The 22,792-nt window shown below is 34.1% G+C and overlaps 1 protein-coding gene across 8 annotated transcripts in view; it reads right to left on the bottom strand.

Moving 5' to 3' along the window:
- The window catches only part of STXBP5L (syntaxin binding protein 5 like), a 411,609-nt gene that overhangs the window by 200,594 nt on the left and 188,223 nt on the right, over window positions 1-22,792 (bottom strand). For all 8 annotated transcript variants that reach the window (XM_032852349.1, XM_032852345.1, XM_032852351.1 and 5 more), the window contains exon 8: window positions 562-645. In XM_032852349.1, the coding sequence (XP_032708240.1) occupies window positions 562-645 (84 nt within the window). The remainder of the gene's footprint in view (window positions 1-561; window positions 646-22,792) is intronic.

Genomic DNA, 22,792 nt, shown 5'->3' with positions numbered 1-22,792 from the left:
GAATGGGGAAATCCTTAATGGCCTAGAATCAATCTTTGAACAACTAAAGTAAAAACCTAATTAAATCTCAACTACATACAATAAAACTCACTTTAAGATCTTACCCTTATTATTAAGGTTTACTATTTACAAAATCAATATTTATTCTGAGAAGGCAAGTATTATATGATAAGGCCTTTCGAACTGACCTCTTAAGTTTTCTGTCACAGAAAAAGAATTTTCTAAGAAAGGTGTGAATAGTGTCTTTAAAGATTTTAAGGGCAATGAGGCAAGACCTAATAACCATATAACCTAATGTAAGCAAAAGGATAGGTAATAAGCACCAATGTAAATTAAGATGCCAAAAAGGGCCCCAAAGTAGTCAATCAAGGCAGAATTCTCATTCAGGAGAACAATCCAGAGTTGGAACTCGGGCAAATGCCAGCAGGCAATATGAAACACTGGGTCAGACCCAAACAGTTACCCAATGATAAAAATATTTGTAACATACAAAGCTTACAAGTAGAAAACAGGTACAAAGTCATAATATTCTTTTCAAATATTTCAGTAGAAGTGACTTACCTCATCATAATAAACTCTTAGTTCTGCTCTTTTAGACTTCAAGTCCCAGAATACTACAGTACCATTTTCATAACCTATCAGCAGCTGGAAAACATTAGAACAATCATTTTTATAATTCTAACATTAATTTTAACTTGTTCCAAATAAAGTTTAATGTTAATACAATAAAGTAAAATCATATTGTAAAATACAATTATATTTAGAATGCCAATTTTTCCAGAACCTGAATATAGATTTCCTACATTTAAAAAAAAGGCAAATAAACTTTACTTCAATAAATATTTCCCAATGAAATCATCCTCATTCCCAATTTCCAAGAGAAATTGAGGAAACGTGTGTGTGTGTGTGTGTGTGTGTGTGCGCGCGCGAGAGTGTGTGTGTCTGTGTGTATACACATATGTAAGTAAAAATAAATAAGAAAATTGGAACAAAAGAAAAATGGGATAGAAAATGAAGATAAAATAAAGGATGAAATGGGATAACTCTAATAATCAATGTATATGCAATTCAGTCCTATGCATTTAAAAAATATGGCATAAATTTGGCTTATTTCTTTATATTAAAATCCTATTTTCTCTTTGACTTATGTCAGTATATTAAACTGGTGATTTATGAACTCTCAGAAGTGGACAAGGTATTCTAGAGATTTGCATCATTAAAAATGGTTATTTATTTATAAATCAATAAATAAGACAACAAAATACTTGGGTTCATTTTAAAATACAAGTATTTGAGAGCAGATAATGATTAATAGATAATCATATTCAAGATTCACTGAGTTAAATACTGCTAGCCATGTTGATGATTTTTATTATCATATAATTCTGAGTTATAATTATAGTTATATTTTATTAAATTTACTGTGTCGTTAGTTTAAAAACACAGGAAGGATAAAAAGAGGCCAGAGTTCAAATAATGATAATATTGCCTATGAATCTGCCTTAAGATGATTTTCCTGAAATCCATTAGTAGTATTTCTCTGATGAACATTCCTACAAATGCATAAAAATGTTCCAATAATTCCAAAACATTAGTGGTAAAAATAGAAAATAGACAGTGGCAACTGAACATAATAAAATAAAAGAAAAAAAGAAAAATTTACTCCTAAAAAGAAATAAAACAAAATAAAATAAAATTGATGTTTAAAACTTCAAAAAAAAAAAAAAAGGTATGGGGATTAAAAAAAAAAGAAAAAGAAAATCATGTGGTGGTTGTAAGCTACTCCTATACAGCATCCTGAGACCTAATCATTTACCTCAACATTTTATAACAGAACACAAAAATTGACAAAAACAAATGAGCTAGTTTTAAAAGCAAATTAAAAAATTCCAGCTAACAGGTCATGAAATCAATGTGTATTTTTTGAAGTTTTAACATATTTAAAGATTTTATTTTTATTATGTTTTATCTTTATTTTTTAACTAAAACATTTTTTAAGTATAGTTGATCCAGAATGTTACATTAGTTTCAGATGTACAACATAGTGATTCAACTTCTATGTTATTCTATGCTCACCACAAATGTAGCCACCATCTGCCACCATACAACTTTATTATAGTATCATTCCTGGGATTTATTCATTCAATAACTGGAAGACTGTATCTTCCACTTCCCATCACCCATTTTGCCCATTCCCTACCTTTCTCCTCTCTGGCAACCATCAATTTGTTCTCCGTACTTACAGATTCTGTTTTTTCATTTATTCATTTGATTTTTTAGATTCCACATATAAGTAAAATCATATTTGTCTTTTCTAATCTGATTCATTTAGCATAATACCCTCTAGGTCTATCCAAGTTGTCACAAACGTAACAATCTCCTTTTTTATGACTGCATAATGTTCCATTAAGAAGTTCCACATCTTCTTTATCCTTTTGTGTATTGATGGGCCCTTAGGTTGCTTCAGTATTTTGGCTATTGTCAATAATATTGCAATAAACATAGGGGTGCATCTATCTTTTTGAATTAATGTTTTTGTTTTCTTTGGGTAAATACCCAGAGTGGAATTATTGAATCCTATTAGTATTTCTTTTTTCTTTTTTTTTTTTCCTATTAGTATTTCTATTTTTAATTTTCAAGGGTAACCTACTGAATGGGAGAAGATATTTTCAAATGATATATCTGATAAGGGGTTAATATAAAAAATATTTAAAGAACTTACAACTCAACACCAAAAAACAACCTGATTAAGAGCCACCTTAAGAACTACCTGGGTGGTTCAATGATTGTCTGCCTTCGGCTCAGGTCATGATCTTTAGGATCCTGGGATCGAGCCCCATGACAGGCTCCCTGCCCAGTGGGGAGTCTGCTTCTCCCTCTCCTTTTGCTCCTCCCCCTTTCTCATGCTCTCTCTTATTCCAAATAAATAATTTTTTTTAAAGCACAATAATCCAATTGAAAATAGGCAGAGGACTTAGACATTTTCCCAGAAAAGACATACAGATAGCCAATAGACACATAAGATAGTCAACATCACCAGTCATCAGGGAAATGCAAATCAAAACCACAATGAGATATCACCTTACACCTGCCAGAATGGCTGAAATAGAAGTTTCATTATTAAATCACATACAATTTGAAAATTGATTTGACAAAAAAATTGAGCTTCTTTACATACTAAATTAAATGGCATAATCACTTGCTAAATTCAAAATCAAAATTTAGTGTAAACTTTAAAAATATTTGTTAAAATTTATATAATGTCATAAATACTGTAGTAAGATGCATTTTAACTTCAAATCAGCTCTTTTTACATACGAGAGAAAATGATGTATCATTAAACCAGTTCCTATGGAATCCAAGGAGAGGAGATCTGTAAGTCTAAAAAGTTTGGAAAATCTCACTTAGCAAGAGAATGAATAATATGACCTTTCAAAATTTGAGCCCTAAGATGTAAAGAAGTAATAATCTAAAATGCTATTATATTTTTTCATAGAAACATCTAAAAGATAGAACTTGTTTATAAAACACTAGTAATAACTACAGTAAATAACAAAATATAAACTATATAACCTCAAAATGTTGTAAGTTATTGAGATAACTATACAACATTATGATATAAGAAGTATGAAAAAATATTAGAATCACATAGGGAATTGAGAAAGAGAAAAGAAATTCCTGAAATCTAGGAGACATCTGACAAGATTACTCTGTGACTATGAGACAAAAACAAAGTCACGCTGCAATCATGTCTGACCACAACAAAACATAAGTATCACCTAGGTCACAAAAATATATTATATATTACATATGTTTATATATAATTATATATTATATTCTTATATGATACGTGTATATAATTTTTAAAATTTATCTCTCACAATAGAATTTAAGTACTGTGAAGGCAAAGAAGTAAGGTGACTTCCTGATTACTATATCATCAGGGCCTGGAACAGTATCTAAAGAAAATAAGTACCTGGTAAATATCTGTTAAAATAATTATTAAATACCACAAAATCAAAATCACAGATACATATTTCCTAACAACTATGAAATAAAATTTGAAGTCACTAACAAAAATATTTTGGAAACTAAAAAATATACTTCTAAGTAATTATGGTCAAAGAAGAAATTATACTGAAAAGTATGAAACAGAACTAAATAAAAATTCCTTATATTAAAACTTGTGGGATACAGATTTAACTTCATCAAGAGGGAAATTTATTATTTTATAAAAGCATATGAAAAGAAGAAAAAAAAATTTAAATAAATTTCTTTTATCAGGAATAGGTGTTTAATTTTTAATAAATATTTTTTATTGAAGAATACATACAGAAAAGCACACAAACTGTGGATGTCTTTAACAAATTATAAAGTTGAATATACCTGTGAAAATTCTACTTGGATCAAAAAATATAATAGAAAATCAAGGAATAGAAAAAAACAATATAAGATACTCAGAAGCCTATTTCATACCCTTAACCAATCAACATTTCCATCTGCTTTTTACCTTCTCTTTTAAAAGTAACTAAAGACTTCTAACTGTAGGTTATTGGTATCTGTTTTTACATTTTATGAGTAGAATTATATATTACATATCCTTTTCTGTCCTGCTCCTATTTCTAATCTTGGCATTTATAGCAATAATTCATTCACTTTTATTATTGTAATAGTATTTCATTGTTTGGGTAGGACAATACCATAATTTATTTATTTTACGGGTAATATAATAACATTACTGTAAACAAATTTGTATATGTCTTTTAGAGAATATATATATGAATTTATGTCAGGTATATACTGATTCATGGGGTAAGAGTATGTTTAACTTTAATAGATACTGCCAAACAGTTTTCCAAAGTGGTTGTACCAATTTTGATTTCCATAAGCTGCACATCAAAGCTCCAATTCCTTTTCATCTTTTTAAAATAATTAATATTGTTAATGGCTGTACAATGTTAAATTGGAGTATGATAGAAATCTTTGTCTCATTTCAGAATGTAGGAGGAAAGCTTATTAATTCATCATTAAGGAGGATATTTTCATAGTTCTGGGTAATTAAGTTCAGATTAACAAAGTTCCTTTCTTCTAGTGTAACAAGAAATTTTTATCACAAAGGGAAGTTGATTTTTGTCAAACACTTTTCTATCTTTTTATTGTGAAACACTTTTTTCTCTATATTTGTGAATAAGAAAATTCCACTGATTTTTAAAAATTATTTAAATTCAAATAAAATTTAAATTTAAATTGCATATAGTGCAATATTGGTTTCGGGATAGAATTCAGTAATTCGTCACTTATATACAATTTACATACTTACATACAGTGCTCATCATAACAAGTGCCCTGGTTAATAGTTATCATCCATCTAGCCAATCCCCCACACCACCTCCCTCCATCAACCCTTAGTTTATTCTCTATTGTTGAGAGTCCCTCATTGTTTCTTTCACTCCCTCCTGTCTGTTGGGAGATTTTTTTTTTTTTTATTGCTGATTCAATTTCTTTGTTTTTTATCAGTCTGTTCAAACTTTCTCTTTCTTCCTGTTTCAGTTTTGGTAGTTTGTATGCTTCTAGGAATTTATCCATTTCTTCCAGATTGACCAATTTGTTGGCATATAATTTTTCACAATATTCTCTTGGATTTCTGTGGTGTTGTTTGTGATTTCTGCTCTTTCATTGGTGATTTTATTTATCTGGACCCTTTATCTTTTCTTTTTGTTAAGTCTGGCTAGAGGTTTATCCAATTAATGAATCATCTGAAGAACCAGCTCTGAGTTTTGTTGATATGTTCTAATGATTTTTTTGTTTCTACATCATTTATTTCTGCTCTAATCTCTATTATTTTCATTCTGCGGGATTTAGACTTTATTTGCTGTTCCTTTTCTAGCTCCTTTAGGTGTAAGGTTATGTCATATATTTGAGACTTTTCTTGTTTCTTGAGGTAGGCTTCTATTGCAATATACTTCTTCCTTAGGATTGCCTTTGCTGCATCCTAAAGGTTTTGGACTGTTGTGTTTTCATTTTCATTTGTTTCCATGTGCTCTTTTATTTCATCTTAAATATCCTAGTTAACCCATTCAATCTGTAGTAGGATGTTCTTTAACCCTCATGTATTTTTGGTCTTTTCAAATTTTCTTGTGGTTGCCTTCAAGTTTCATATTGTTGTCTGAAAATATGCATGTCTGAAAAATAGTGTTGTCTGAAAATATGACCAGAATTTTTTTACTTGTTGAGGCCTGATTTGTCACCTATTAGGTGATCTATTCTGGAGAATGTTCTGTGTGCTCTCAACAAGAATGTATATTCTGCTGCTTTAGGATGAAATGTTCTGAATGTATCTCTTAAGTCCATCTGGTCCATCATTCAAAGCATTGTTTCCTGTTGATTTTCTGCTTAAGATGATCTGTCCATTGATGTAAGTGGGGTGTTAAAGTCCCCTACTACTATTGTATTATTATCAATGAGTTTCTTTATGCTTATTATTAATTGATTTATATATTTGGATGCTACAAAGTTGGGGGCACAAGTATTAATAATTATTAGACCTTCTTGATGGATAAACTCCTTAAGATATAATGGCCTTCCTCATTTCTTGTTACATACAGTTTTTGTTTTAAAATCTAGTTTGTCTGATATAGGTATGGCTAAGCCTGCTTTCTTTTGATATCCGTTAATATGATTGATGGTTCTCTATCCCCTCACATTCCACATGCAGGTGTTTTAAAGTCTAAAATGAATTTCTTGTAGGCAGCACATAAGTAGATCTTGTTTTTTTTTAATCCATTCTGATACCCTTTGTCTTTTGTTTAGAGCATTTCATCCATTTATGTTCAGAGTGATTACTGAAAGGTATGAATTTAGTGCTACTGTTTTACCTGTAAAGTTGGTGTTTCTGGTGATTTTCTCTATTCCTTTCTAGTCTTTGTTACTTTTGGTCTTTTTAAGAGTTTTTGGTCTTTTTAAGAGTCCCCCTTAATATTTCTTGCCGGTCTGATTTAGTGTTCACAAACTCCTTAAGTTTTTGTTTGTCTGGGAAACTCTCTCTCTCCTATTCTGAATGACAACCTTGCTGGATGAAGTATTCTTGGCTAAATATTTTTCCCATTCAGCACATTGACTATATCCACTGATTTTGAAAAGTCAATTTTGTATTCCTGGGAAGCATGCAAAGTGGTTGTATTCCTTTTTGTCTTCTTTGATTATTGATCAGACTTGCCAAAGATGCATCAGTTTTATTAGTATTTTTTAAAAGGTTATTTTAGAGAGAGAGAGTAAGAAGGGGAGAGGGGCAGAAGGAGAAGAAGAAGGGAAGTAGACTCTACACTGAGGATGGGTCCCAATGCAGGGCTTGATCTCATGACCCTAAGATCATGATTTGAGCTGAAACCAAGACTTGGACACTTAATTGAGTCACCCAGGTGCCTAAGTTTTATTAGTATTTTTACAGAATTGTTTTGTTTTTGTTAATGTACAGTATTTTTCTTTTCTATTTCTTTTACTGTTTGCTGTCTTTATTTTGCATTAGAATTCTCTAGAGAAATAGAACCAATAGGATGTATCTAAACAGAAAGAAATTTATTATAAGAAGTTGGCTCAGGGGATTGCAAAGGCTGACTAGTCCCTGGATCTGCAGGACTAGCTGGCAAGCTGGAAATCAATAATGTAGTTTTAGTCTGAGTATAAAGTCATGAGAACTAGAGAATCAAAGGTGTAATCTCAATCTGAAGGTCATCAGGCTCCAGATCCAGGAAGAGCTCATGTTTCAGTTCAAGGCCAGGGACAGGAAAAAGCTGAAGTCCCAGTTTGAAAGCAGTCAGCCTATTTTAACTTGAAGGAAGGTCAGTCTTTTTGTCCTTTTCAGGCAACTGATTAGATGAGGCCCACCCACAATAGGGAGAGCAATCTACTTTATTCAGTCTACTTATTTAAATGTTAATCTCATCCAGAACATCCTCACAGAAACACCCAGAATAATATTTGAACAAATCTCTGGACACGCCACAGTTTAGCTCATGTTAACACATAAAATTAACCATCATATCTTTATTATCTTTCTTTTAGTTTGAGTTTAATTCACTATTTTTCTATTTTACACTAAGATCATTGATTTACAGTTTTTCACTTAAAAAAATCCTAACAAAAGGTATATATTTCCCTCTAGGCACAGCTTTAGCTATATTTCACAAGTTTTGACGTATCATAGTTCTTCTATAATTTAACCTAAAATATATTCTAACTTCGATACTGATTTCTTCTTTGACATATGTTATGCAGAAGTGTAGCAGTTAATTACTAAGCATTTAGGAGATTTCCTATTTATATTTTACTAACAATCTTGCTAAATTCTCCAGAGGTTAGAGGATATATTGATTATTATTATAATCCCAAGAAATTTGTTCAAACAGGATTTATGTTCAACAAATGTACAATTTTGGTAAAAACTCCATGTACACTAGAAAATAATGTATGATATGCAGGTATTTGGTGTAATGTACTATACATGTCAATAATTTTCTTTATCCTCACTAATTACTTCTTTATTTGCTTACTTTTGCTTCCTATGTTTGTGATGGTATTAGGAAGTAGAACCTTTGGCAAGTGATTTGATCTTAAAGGTTGAACCCTAAAGAAAATGAGCAATGCCCTTATGGAAGAGACTTTACAAAGCTCTATTTCCCTTTTCACTGTGTGAAGACACATTGAGAAGATGGCCATCTAGAATATGGACCCTCACTATACACCAAATCTGCTGGTGCCTTAATCTTGCCTTTTTCAGCCTCAGAACTATGAGAAATAATTGTCATTCAAGTCATCTAGTCTATGGTATTTTGTTATAGCTACCTGAACCAAGGCATCTACTTTGTCTGATATTAGTATAGCTACAACAGTTTTTTTGTTTGTTTGTTTTTGCTTAGGGTAAACACACTGTATCTTTTCCTATCCTTTTACATTCAACTTTTCTATAACCTTAAGTTTAAAATGTGTCTCTTGTAACAATATGTTATTTTAACACAGTCTGAAAATCACTATCTTTAGACTATTTGTTCACATGTAATATAATTGCTGTCATACTTTAGAGAAAATCTATTTACTTATTTTATATTTGCCCCATCTGTTTAATGTTATTTTTTCCATTGTTGTTTTCTTTTGGGTTAATTTTTGTTATCTTAGTTCCCTATTAACTTATCCATTATACTTATATTTATTATTCCTTTAGTATTAACCACATGAATATAAAATGTTTTTATGACTTATTAAACTATATGTAAATTAGTACTTGTGTTACTTTTTGGAAGCTAGAAGAACCTTAGAACTTTAATTCAACAGACTTTATCCCAACTTTTGACCTATTCTTAACTTAAATATATATTATTTTTCAATGTATTACACTCCCAGAAGTAATTATTTTTATAAAATATTCCCTAGACTTACATAATTCTTTATTCCTCCTACATCTCTGTTCTTTTATAATCAATTTCATTCCCACAGAGAATTATAGTTTTTTTAACTAGAGCAGATTTGCTATTCATTATTGCAAATTATGTTGGGTTGCTATAATTTCATGACGTGTTTTTTAAGGGTGTTCTTGTAGAGCATAGAATTCTGTGTAGGCTTTTTTTCTGTAGGTGATTCTTTTCTGTCAGTACCTTAACATGCTCACTGAATTGTCTTCATATTTCCCATTTTTCTGTTAAGATGTCTGATGTTAGTCTTATTTTTTTCTATACTCTGCTTTTAGGATTATTCTCTTTGTCTTTGATATGCCTAGGTGAAATTTACTCTTTGTTAAGTTTGCTTTGAGTCTGTAGTACATATTTTTTATATCTGTCATCAGTTTGAAAAATTATCATCCATTCATTCTTCAAATATTGCTCTGTCACATTCTCTTTTTTCTTCCCCTGGGACTCCAATTCATATAATTTCCACATTTCATTATGTCCTAAATTCTCTTCATCCTTTTGGCTTACCATGTTTTCATTTGGATATTTTCTTCTGACCTAACTCCCAGGTCACTAATTCTCTCTTCTTCTGTTTATAATCAGTTATTTTGTTTTCAGTTACACTTTTCATTTTTCTGCTGAAACCTCTATCATTTTTATTTATTAAACATTTCAATCATACTTATTTTAAAGTCCACATTTGATAACTGCTATTTGAATTTCCTGTTGGTCTATCTCTACTTAGTCTGTTCTCTTGGTTTCTGGTGAATTCTGATCATTCTGATCATTTTATATACCATGTTATTTTTACTTTCAGTATAGAAGTTAAGTGTGGGAGAAATATAGTGATAAATAAAGGCTCTGGGTGATCTTTTATTCTTCCATAAAGAATTTTTTTAAAATTTTATCAGTCAGTTAAACTAAGGTAGATCAACTTAATCCCAAAAGGATTCAGATAATGTTAAGAAAAATTTCAGTTATTTAAAGGACTAGTTTATTTCTGGTTCAACCTTATTTGTAGGGTAAATCCCTTTGGAATCACACTGAAAGCTTGGAGTGACTATCAGAGACTTTTGTTTTTGTCTTGCCCTGAATTCCTTTCCTTACTCACACTACTCTTCTGCCCATAAAACTACAGAAAATTCTGCTTATCCTCTCAGCCAATAACTTTTGTTACTTAATATCTTAGCATTCTTTTCAAATAGGAAAATCCCTAGAAGGGAAAATTGTGGCAAGTGTTTCTGGGTTTCTTTCTGTGGAATCAAGAGCTTACAAATGTTCACTGTCTTGGTCACTCTCTGGTGCTCTCAAACCGATTTTCAAAAATATTTTGTCTAGATTTTGTAGTTCTCCCAGTGGTAGGACTGATCTGAAATAAGATAGCCTTCCATTAACAAAAGTGGAATTACTGTGGATGTTAAACTGTATTCAAAGACATTTTCAGCATTGATGGAGATGATCATATTTTTTTTTCCTTAGATCTCTTAATGACAAACTGTACTGAGGGATTTTTCTCATAGTAACTATCCTTGCAATGCTTGAATAAAACACCATTTATCAGTATTTTGTTTTTGAATATGATTTTGGAGGCTTTGTCCTATAAAATATTTTACTTAAGACTTTTCTACTGATATTAATAAATTCAATAAATTCATGTTTTCCTCTGTGCAACTTTTTTTAGGCTTAGCTATAACTTATAAAATAAAAACAAGTTTAATATTTTCCTTTCTTAAACTACTCAGAACAGAGGATGGTAACTTTTTCTCTAAAGGGACAAAGAGTAAATATTTTACACTTTCTAGACTATACAATCTCAAAAAAGAAACAAAACCAAAAATAATTTATTTACAATAACAAGAAATAAGCCAGATTTGTCCCATAGGCCACAGTGGCAATCCCTGCTTTAGAATAGTTGATGTAGCATTGTATTATAATAATACTTAGAAATTTAGTAAAATTTCCTTGTAAAACCACCTGGGACTGGTACTTTTATTTGTGCAGAGTAATTAAATAAAACTTCCTCATTTTCTTAAACTTTCTATTAGTGTCAATGATGATAAATTTATTTCTCTGGGAAATTACCAAATTTAGCTATGCTTTTAAATGTATCTGTTAGAGTTGTGTAAAATAGTTTAATTTGGATGTTTAAAAATTTCCTTAGTTTTAGTATATTTCTTCTTGTTTTGTGTGTCATTTGTGTAACTTTGTTTTCCCCTGTTTTTCTTAATGAGGTCAGATTAAGTAGTTTGCATATTTTGTTTATATTCTGTGCAAAGAACCAGCATATTGATTAATTTATAAGACAGCTTAAAAATGGGATAACTCGGGGCGCCTGGGTGTCTCAGTGGGTTAAAACCTCTGCCTTTGGCTCAGGTCATGATCCCAGGGTCCTGGGATCAAGCCCCACATCAAGCCCCACATCTCTGCTCCACGGGGAGCCTGCTTCCTCCTCTCTCTCTCTCTGCCTGCCTCTCTGCCTACTTGTGATCTCTGTCTGTCAAATAAATGAATAAAATCTTTAAAAAAAAAAATGGAAGAACTCCCTAAGATCCCCTTTTATCTTTAGATTTCCTTCTTGCTTCCTTTTATTTTCTTGTTCTTTTCCTATCTTTTTGTTTCATACTGAATTTGTTTAAATTTCTAAATTTTATTCACATAAGTATTAAATGCTATGTATTATTTTATAATTGTTTTTATTTCACAGAAATTTTATTTCATAATTCATATGTAGTATTACAGTATTGTTAATTTTAATATATTTGTCAATTTTGGTTTGTATTTTCTATTTGACCTCATAGTTTTTTTATAAAGAATTTATTTATTTATTTGACAGACAGAGATCACAAGTAGGCAGAAAGGCAGGCAGAGAGAGAGAAAGGAGGAAGCAGGCTCCCCGTGGAACAGAGAGCCTGATGTGGGGCTTGATCCCAGGACCCTGGGATCATGACCTGAGCCAAAGGCAGAGGTTTTAACCCACTGAGCCAGCCAGGCGCCCCTGACCTCATAGTTATTTAATGAGAGTCTTTAAATTTCTAAGTGGAAATGAATTTTTCCTTTCAGATTTTTTATTATTGTGTTTCACTCTCTATATGAAATGCACAATTATACTGCTTGGGGATCAACAATTTTTCTTCATCAGATCACTCAAGTTCACCCCTAAGTGGAGATGTAATTGAGTAGCAATGTCTAGATAATAACCAATTATCTGACATGTGAGGCAAGCCTGAATTCTGTCTCCCTCCATCAGTTGGTTTTAGGTATTCTACCTCCACCCTGAGACCACATATATGGGTTAAGAGAAAGGCATTGTTGCAACAGATGAAATTCTAGGACCTCCGTTTATCTAATTATGCCTTTTAGACAGCTGAAGGTTAATTTCCTGAATAAATCACTTCCCGTATAAAATGGTTTGTCAGTTCCCTCACCCACTTGTATGATTCAATGAGTATTATACCATCTAATTCATAACGGACAGCTCAGGTTACATTGTCATTTGGTGTCTCATGGTTAGGCGTTCAGTCTCTACAAGAGATCATTATACCAGGAGTTGCTTTGAAAAAGGAGAATAGCTGTTGTGACTTTCTCGCTGGGCTTTCCAACAGATCATTCTTATCTACCAGATATATAAGTTCTATCAGATCTACTAGATCATATGCACCAAGTAATAAGGTGGCCTGCAAAGCAGCTTGGACTTAGTGAAGAGCCTTTTCACCTCTAGATCCCACTTAAAACCAGCAGACTTTTTAGATAATCATAAAAAATGATTTGAAACAGTAATTTTGAAGATATTATATACTATTATCTGAATCCAAAAAGGCCCATCAAATGATATGGCACTCTCTTAGCAAAGAGAAATACATAAGCTTATGCTTTACCTTAGAGGAAATACCCCTGCATGCCCCAGACCACTGAATCCTCAATATCATCACATATAAGACAAGATCCTAGATCTTTCTGGAATTTTCTTCCCAGCCTCTGACACAAATCTTGTTAATTACAGAGGTACTTGCCACTTTTTCTCACCACATCCAATTAGTATTATATAATAAGGAAAATGAACTCATATCCTTTCTAAAGAATGTCAAGACAACCAAGTTTTCCTAGGACTATATTATGACAGAATATAAAAAATAACATAGTCCTGGGAAAAAATTATGAAGTTATACTGCTTTCCCTTTCTATAAAAGCAAACTGCTTTTGATCTTCTCTACTGAAATACTGAGAAAAAAAGTTCACTAAATCAATAATTGTTTATCAGGAGACACACTGATATTGATCTGCACCTTTAGAAGTGTCAACAGCAAAGCCACTGTCATTGGGGCAATCTCTTGGTTAATTTTACAGTGGTCTACTAACACCAAGCTAAATCATCTTGTTTTTTGCAGAACCCAGACAATGGAATTCAACAAGGATATATCAGTGACCACTTATTGCATCATTCAATTCTAATTGTGCTAAATCTCTGCAACTCCTCCAGAAATACCTCCTGACATCCGTTTACAATCGTGGCAAGGAGAGACACGTTTTAGGAGTTTCCATTTGTCCCTTCCAATTGTAATGGCTCTAATTCCAAAGTCAGAAAACTAGTAAGAGAATTATGACAGCTTCTGTGCATATCTATACAGATTATACAGTTGTGGTGTAAAATAACTGGGTGTGCCTGAAAACCCATTGGACCTACTATGAGATACACTTTAGTCAAAAGATCATTTATCACCTAGTTACATAATTCCATATGCCATGAGTCTAACTGGAGGATCACACTTTTTGGATCTTTTGATATTAATGCCTCCTCCAACCCTATAGCTAATAATACTAGAAAAGTAAACAGTTACTTTTGCAAATGACCATAGATCCTTCCATAATTACAGTATGTACATATGGAATCACTTCAGGGTCCATCTTCAGAGAAAATTGGCCTCTCCCTTTCCAACAGTGGGCTCTAGATCTGTGAGCTGGCTTATATCTGGAAACCTGATGAAGTGCTGTGAATTTCCACTTTGATGGTCAATGTCAAGAGCTGATTTTTTTTTTCTGATTGTGCAAATCAAACAATATCCCAGTCAGCTGTTCACCTAATTTTGCTCCTAGAAACAGCATGATATATATTAGCTATTACCATAGATATCTGTATTGCCATCCAGGCTTACTGCTTGCTATGGCAATTATGTTCATATTGCCAGATGGTCAAATATTACCACCTGGCCTCTACCAAGCCATGATATTTAATCCCCAGAGATACTATGGAACCTGGATCTCTGCCATCATCTACTGTCAACAAAGACCCAAAAAAGACAACCCCTACCAAACTTTTCAAATAGACTTATACTCATTTTTCTAGAGCACTTATTAGGTTAAGTGAAGACAGTGTCTTTAAGAACCCTCTAGGAGGTCAGGAAAAATATAATATGTCCATTTTAACATTCTCGTCTCCCTATCTTCTGACCTCCTCTTTAATATTATACCCAAAGCCCTAGATTCTCTACTTTATTTATCATATGTCTTTGTTAAATCCATCTTCAAGGGGCCATTCCAACAAATGATTAGGACCAGATCCAGGTATCCTTCTCAAAACAGTCTCAAATCTACGGTTGAGTGCCCCATGTAAATGAACTCCCCTCTAGGTAACTCCTATGATCAAACCCTTAAAAAAAACAATGTTCCTTAGAAAACCTGAACAGACCCATAACCAGTAAGGAGATTGAAGCAGTCATCAAAAATCTCCTAACAAACAAGAGCCCAGGGCCAGATGGCTTCCCAGGGAAATTCTACCAAACATTTAAAGAAGAACTAATTCCTATTCTCCTGAAACTGTTCCAAAAAATAGAAATAGAAGGAAAACTTCCAAACTCATTTTATGAGGCCAGCATTACCTTGATCCCACAACCAGACAAGGATCCCATCAAAAAAGAGAATTACAGACCAATATCCTTGATGAACACAGATGCAAAAATTCTCACCAAAATACTGGCCAATAGGATCCAACAGTACATTAAAAGGATTATTCACCATGACCAAGTGGGATTTATTCCAGGGATGCAAGGTTGGTTCAACATCCGGAAATCAATCAATGTGATACAATACATTAATAAAAGAAAGAACAAGAACCATATGATACTCTCAATAGATGCTGAAAAAGCATTTGACAAAGTACACCATCCTTTCCTGATCAAAACTCTGCAAACTGTAGGGATAGAGGCTATATACCTCAATATCATCAAAGCCATCTATGAAAACCCCCCAACAAATATCATTCTCAATGGAGAAAAACTGAGAGCTTTTCCACTAAGGTCAGGAACACAACAGGGATGTCCATTAACACCACTGCTATTCGACATAGTACTAGAAGTCCTAGCCTCGGCAATCAGACAACAAAAAGAAATTAAAGGCACCCAAATCAGCAAAGAAGAAGTCAAACTATCACTCTTTGCAGATGATATGATACTTTATGTGGAAAACCCAAAAGACTCCACTCCAAATCTGCTAGAACTTGTATGGAAATTCAGTAAAGTGTCAGGATATAAAATCAATGCACAGAAATCAGCTGCATTTCTATACACCAACAAGACAGAAGAAAGAGAAATTAAGGAGTCAATCCCATTTACAATTGCACCCAAAACCATAAGATACTTAGGAATAAACCTAATCAAAGAGGTAAAGAATCTATACTCAGAAAACTATAAAGTTCTCGCGAAAGAAATTGAGGAAATCACAAAGAAATGGAAAAATGTTCCGTGCTCATGGATTGGAAGAACAAATATTGTGAAAATGTCTATGCTACCTAAAGCAATCTACACATTTAATGTAATCCCTATCAAAATCCCATCCATTTTTTTCAAAGAAATGGAAGAAATAATCCTAAAATTTGTATGGAACCAGAAAAGACCTCGAATAGCCAGAGGAATGTTGAAAAAGAAAGCCAAAGTTGGTGGCATCACAATTCCAGACTTCAAGCTCTATTACAAAGCTGTCATCATCAAGACAGTATGATACTGGCACAAAAACAGACACATAGATCAATGGAACAGAATAGAGAGCCCAGAAATAGACCCTCAACTCTATGGCCAACTAATCTTCAGCAAAGCAGGAAAGAATGTCCAATGGAATAAAGACAGTCTCTTCAACCAATGGTGTTGCAAACATTGGACAGTCACATGCAGAAAAATGAAACTGGACCATTTCCTTACACTACACACAAAAATAGACTCAAAATGGATGAAGGACCTCAATGTGAGAAAGGAATCCATCAACATCCTTGAGGAGAACACAGGCAGCGACCTCTTTGACCTCAGCCGCAGCAACTTCTTTGTAGGACCATCACCAAAGGTAAGTGAAGCAAGGGCAAAAATGAACTATTGGGACTTCATCAAGATCAAAAGCTTTTGCACAGAAAAGGAAACAGTCAATAAAACCAAAAGACAACTGACAGAATGGGAGAAGATATTTGCAAACGACGTATCAGATAAAGGGCTAGTATCCAAAATCTATAAAGAACTTATCAAACTCAAAACCCAAAGGACAAATAATCCAATCAAAAAATGGGCAGAGGACATGAATTTCTGCAAAGAAGACATCCAGATGGCCAACAGACATATGAAAAAGTGCTCCACATCACTCGGTATCAGGGAAATACAAAGCAAAACCACAATGAGATAACACCTCACAGCAGTCAGAAAGGCTAAAATTAACAAGTTAGGAAATGACAGATTCTGGCAAGGATGCGGAGAAAGGGGAACCCTCCTACACTGTTGATGGGAATGCAAGCTGGTGCAACCACTCTGAAAAACAGCATGGAGGTTCCTCAAAAGTTGAAAACAGAGCTACCCTATGACCCAGCAATTGCACTACTGGGTATTTACCCTAAAGATACAAACGTAGTGATCCGAAGGGGCACGTGCACCTGAACGTTTAAAGCAGCAATGTCCACAATAGCCAAACTATGGAAAGAACCTAGATGTACATCAACAGATGAATGGATAAAGACATGGTATATATATATACAATGGAATACTATGCAGCCATCAAAAGAAATGAAATCTTGCCATTTGCAATAACGTGGATGGAACTAGAGGGTATTATGCTTAGCAGAATAAGTCAATCAGAGAAAGACAACTATCATACGATCTCCCTGATATTAGGAAGTCAAGAAGCAACATGGGGGGTTTGGGGGAGTAGGAAAAGAATAAATGAAACAAGATGGGATCGGGAGGGAGAAAAACTACAAGAGACTCTTAATCTCACAATACAAACTGAGGGTTGCCACTGGGAGGGGGATAGGGAGAGGGTGGTTGGGTTATGGACATTGGGGAGGGTATGTGCTATGGTGAGTGCTGTGAAGTGTGTAAACCTGGTGATTCACAGACCTGTACCCCTGGGGCTAATAATACATTATATGTTAATAAAAATAAATAAATAAAATAAAATGTTCTTATATATTTGATGTACTCTCAGTATTATCCAGGTCCTAAATTCCTTTGATGGGGAGAGGGTTTCATGTAGTGTCTATTTCTTCCTGGAGTAAAACTTATGCTTACATTTTAGGCTGGGCTGAAATCTGAGATCTGATTCTGATTATTTGCCTGGAGGTAATGGAATTGAAGGTTGAACTTGTGACAGTAAATAAACATCATCAGTCAAGAAAGCTACCTCATTTCCTTGGTCGTTTACAGTCTTCTAGAAAAGGAAAAACCACTCTCTGGAAAAAGTCCAAGAGGTACTTTTGTTGGCCAGGATGTTTCAAGGAAATTAGAGAGGGTGGGGTTTATAATATTTTCAGGCTTATATACACAAATTTCCATATCTCAGGTGTAGTGGTTGAATAGTGTCCCCACAGAGCCTCAGAATGTGCATTTATATGGAAACTGAGAATTTGCAGATGTAATTTGTTAAGAATTTTGATATGAGATATGCCTGACTGGCTCTGTCAGGGAAGCACGAGACTGCTGATCTCAGGGTTGTAAGTTTGAACCCAATGTTGGGTAGAGAGATTACTTAAAAATAAAATGTTAAAAAAATAATTTTGAGATGAAGTCATCCTTGATTTAGTGTGTAGGCCTTAAAACCAATGACTGTAGTCCTTGTAAAAGGACACAGAGACATAGAGAAGATCATGTGGAAACAGAGGAAGACTGGAGTTATCTGTCACAAATCTAGGGACACTAAGAATCACCAGAAGCTGGAAGAGGCAAGGAGGGATTCTCTCCTAGAGCCTTGAGAGGGAGCATGGCCTGACCAAGATCTTGATTTTGGACTTCAGGTCTCCAAGCTGAAATAATAAATTTCTGTTGTTTAAAGTAACCCAGTATATAAAATTTTGTTATGGCCATGCTAAGAATTGAATACACCAGGAGTCAGGGTCACATTCTTTTCTTATCAAGGATTTGACTTTAACAAATAAGACCTATCAAACTACATATTTATCTCTTTATAAACAGGCCCATTTTTAGCAGTCTTCCCTAGAGCTGCAGGAAGAATTCCTTTAAAGCTTCCTTAAAAAGCCTCTGGCATGCCTTAAGTCTGGAATTAACTGTTTTAAGCATATTATTTTCATTCAGTCTCCAGAGATTTGGTAGGCAAAATAATGCCAACCACGGATGTCTATGCTCTAATCCTCAGAACCTGTAAATATATGACCTTAAATGACAACAACAACAATAAACAACAACAACAACAACAACAACACAAAGACTTATCGGTTGTAATTAAGATTTGTTGAGATGAGGAGAGTATCCAGGATTATCCAGTTAAGTCCAAACTAATCACATGAGTCCCTAAGAGTGGAGAAACTCTCCCAGCTGTAGTTTAAAAGAGATGCTATGATAGCTTTAAAAATGAAGGAAGGGAGTTACAAACCTAGAAATGTGTACAATTTATAAAAGCTAAAAAAGGCAAGCAAATTAATTCTCCTCTACAGCTACCAGACAGGAATGCAACCCTGTCAATATCTTGATTTTTAGCTCGGTCAGACCTGTATTGGACTTCCAACCTACAAAAGTGAAGATAATACATTTGTGTTGTTTCAAACTACTAAATGTGTTAATTTATATCAGAATAGATATTAATACAAGTGGCATCAAAGGAAGTTGTTTTTTCCATCATAATTATAATCACCTTTGCCCTTTATCAATTAAACACCATAGTACTTGATCAGCAATTGTCTTAGCTTTCCATCAGCCCCTTTACCAATTAATCAAAGTAGGATGTTTAAGTAATTGTGATGTCACTGCATGATAAAACTACTTCACTTGGCACTTTCAATGGGTTCTTTAATTTTAAATAGGAGACAATTCGAGTCCAAAGTCCCATCCTCAAGGTCTATAATCTAGAACAGGAGTCAGCAAACTTTTTATGTAAAGGGATAGAGAATAAATATTTTAGGCTTTACAGGCTTTATAGCTCTGTCACAACTGCTTGGTTTTGCTATTGTATTTGAAGAGTAAACACAGACAATAATGGTGAGCATGACTGTGTCGCAATAAACCATTTTACAAAAACAGGCATCAGCCAGTTTTATCCCATTGGCCATAATTTCGAATCCCTTATCTAGAACAATTCTGATAACTATTGTCTTAACCAGGGTTCTGTAGAAAACAGCCTAGGCTTAAGTGTTAATGTTTCACTGAGAAGTGCAATCTCAGAGCTGTAATAATAAAGGAAAAGTGAAGTAAAGCAAAGTAAAAGTAAGATGATATATTCTCACACTAATCACTATTTCACAGAGAGAAGCAGAAAAGGCACAGCCAATCACTTAGCAGGTGTATCTGCTTGGCCTTGCTGGATGTCTGTAACAGCTCATGTGGAAAAACCATAATTCAGAATAGCCCAACCACAGGGAGGAAGAAAAAGAGAACTTTATTTCTTGTGTCTTTTCTAATATTGGTCAAGGTTTTCTCTGTGGGAAATTAACACCCCCTCACTTCAGAGTTGTATCATTTGACCACTTTGGCAGCCATTAAGGAAACCAGATCTTATGCCTTATAGTGTGGCACATTATCTGAATCCAGAATTAAAGGGGGAGCTTAGACTTCACATAACCAGTCAACTTAAGAAAATAGTACTGTATGAAGCTGATTAGTTCTGCCAAAACTGAGATGAAGCAAAAAGTCAAGAATTTGGGAGACAAGGCTGAAAGATTTCAAGGAGAGATACACAATATAAGCATCTGCTCAGTTCAAGAACACACTCTTCAATTTGATATATTTATTCATAGTTTCTTTAGTAAATGGTATCTTAGAGGATGGTCTATTTTCTAATTCCTTGATACTATGTACCGAAACGGTACAAATCTTAACATCAGTAATTTTTTCCTTCTTACACTTCACCACCAAACCTCCATGGAAATTTGTTTTTTCCAAGTTGAATTTATACCAGAAATGTAAATTTTTTTAAATGAGAAAATCCATTAACATTTCAATAAATTAACAAATTAAGGAATAGTCATCTTGTAGCGTAAGTACCTGAGAGTCAGCTTTTTGGATTATAATATAAGTGCCTGACATTAAGCTTTTGATTGCTGAAGAATCCTCTTCAGACATCCATCTTGAATAAACACATTGTCAGCTACATTATTAGGTAAGAAGCCAAGCTGCCCCACCATCCATGAAGTTCCTCCTTTTTAGAAAGCTTTGGTTGACATAAGCTGACAATTTGGTTGACAGCTGCTTTTGCCTTCCCACACTTTAATTCCTGCTCCAATGTTTTAAATTCACAAATAAATTGAACATGTGAAACCCTAGGCACCCTGCCCTCGATCCCATTAAAAGCAGAACCCCAGGTCCATGTACTCTGTTTCTCTACCAATAGCTTCACTGAGTGGCCCCAATCGTGTTGTGTACCCCCCAACACTTGTAAATAATAAACTTTCTTTTTCAAAGTTCCCTGATGGTTGCTGAGGTGCATCTTGACCACTAATTTTAAGAAATGAGGCTGATCCAAACACAACACTGGCTCTGAAAAAGGGAAATGTCTGTGGGGGCTGGCCTCAGGCCCAACTGAGTGTTCCCAAGTTTTTCTAGACCATAAAATCATTATTAATAGGCTGAGATTAGCACAAAATATGTCTCAATACATGTAGAAAAGCATTCAAAAAATTCAACACTATTTAACACTCTTGGAATAGTAGAAACAGGTGGAAACTTTTTAAATTCACTAAAGCATCCGAACAACAACCTGTAGAAAACATTTTATTTAATGTTGAAATCTTGGGATGTATTTTGCTTGCAGTTGGAAATAAAAGAAAGTTCCCATTAAAACCATTTATATTCAACACTGCACTGGGTTCCTACCCAAAGAAACAACTATATATATGAATAGGTATAAATATAAATATATAAATTTAGAAAGGAAGAAACAAAATTTGTCTACATTTTCTATACTTGTATATGTAGAATATTTCAGATAATCCAAGGACAGCTTTTAAAAACAGAACATCTGGTGATAAAATGAACACAAAATAACAAAATAAATATTTTATATACAAATATCAAAGTTAAAATTTAATTAAATTAATTCACAAGATCAATAAAATTTATAAAGTACTTATAATTCAACTAACAAAAGACATGTAAGAATTTTGTGGAAGGGCATCACAAAGATGGCAAAGGAGTAGGGGACTCTATTTCAACTGGTCCTCTGAAATGGCTACCAACCAGAGCACTCCAAACACCCACAAAATCATCCTGAGACATAAGAAGATATATCTGGATCTCTACAAGCAGAATATCTCTGGCAGTTGGTTTCTAGGTATGAAGCGGGGAAATCTTGATTCTGTGGGCGGTTATCGGAAGATAAATGGAGGAGGGAGGGAGCCTCCAGGATCCTGTGCCACCCACCCATAAAAGCCTCCTGTGCTGGGGACCCAGCAAGGACTTACAGAGGTTGCAGGGAAAGGACCTTAGGACAACCCCTCAGAGTGAAACCTGGAGCTGCAGTGGCATGCGCATGAACTGGGGGAAGCTGGTGCTTTTAGAAGCACAAAGGGCAGAGAGGTGCCTGGACAAGGAAGTGAGGGCTGGGAGTGCTGCTCTGGGGCGCACAACCCAGGATGCTGCAGTTTTCAGTTGCAGACAGAAATGGAGAAAGTGTGGCCTGGAAAGCACACTGAAGAACAGACTGCAACCTCTCTGTTCTGAGACAGAGGTTTGGATATGGTCACTTCTGCTCTCTCAGAAGAGATGCAGAAAGCTGCCAGGGAAAGCTGCCAGATAACAAAACCCAAATACTGGTTTTCACTGAGCCCTCCCCCCTGAAAGGGGGCAGGGCTACTCTGCCCAAACATGGTTGCCTGAGTAACAGCACAGCCAGGCAGGTCCAACCCCCAGAAGAGAGGCTGGAAGTATAAGAGGCAGATAACC

Source organism: Lontra canadensis, unplaced genomic scaffold (assembly GCF_010015895.1).
Source record: "Lontra canadensis isolate GAN:19392208 unplaced genomic scaffold, GSC_riverotter_1.0 scaffold6, whole genome shotgun sequence".
NCBI classification, from domain to species: Eukaryota; Metazoa; Chordata; class Mammalia; order Carnivora; family Mustelidae; genus Lontra; species Lontra canadensis.
Note: the sequence above shows the minus strand (reverse complement) of the source record. Positions and strands in the feature narration are given on the sequence as shown.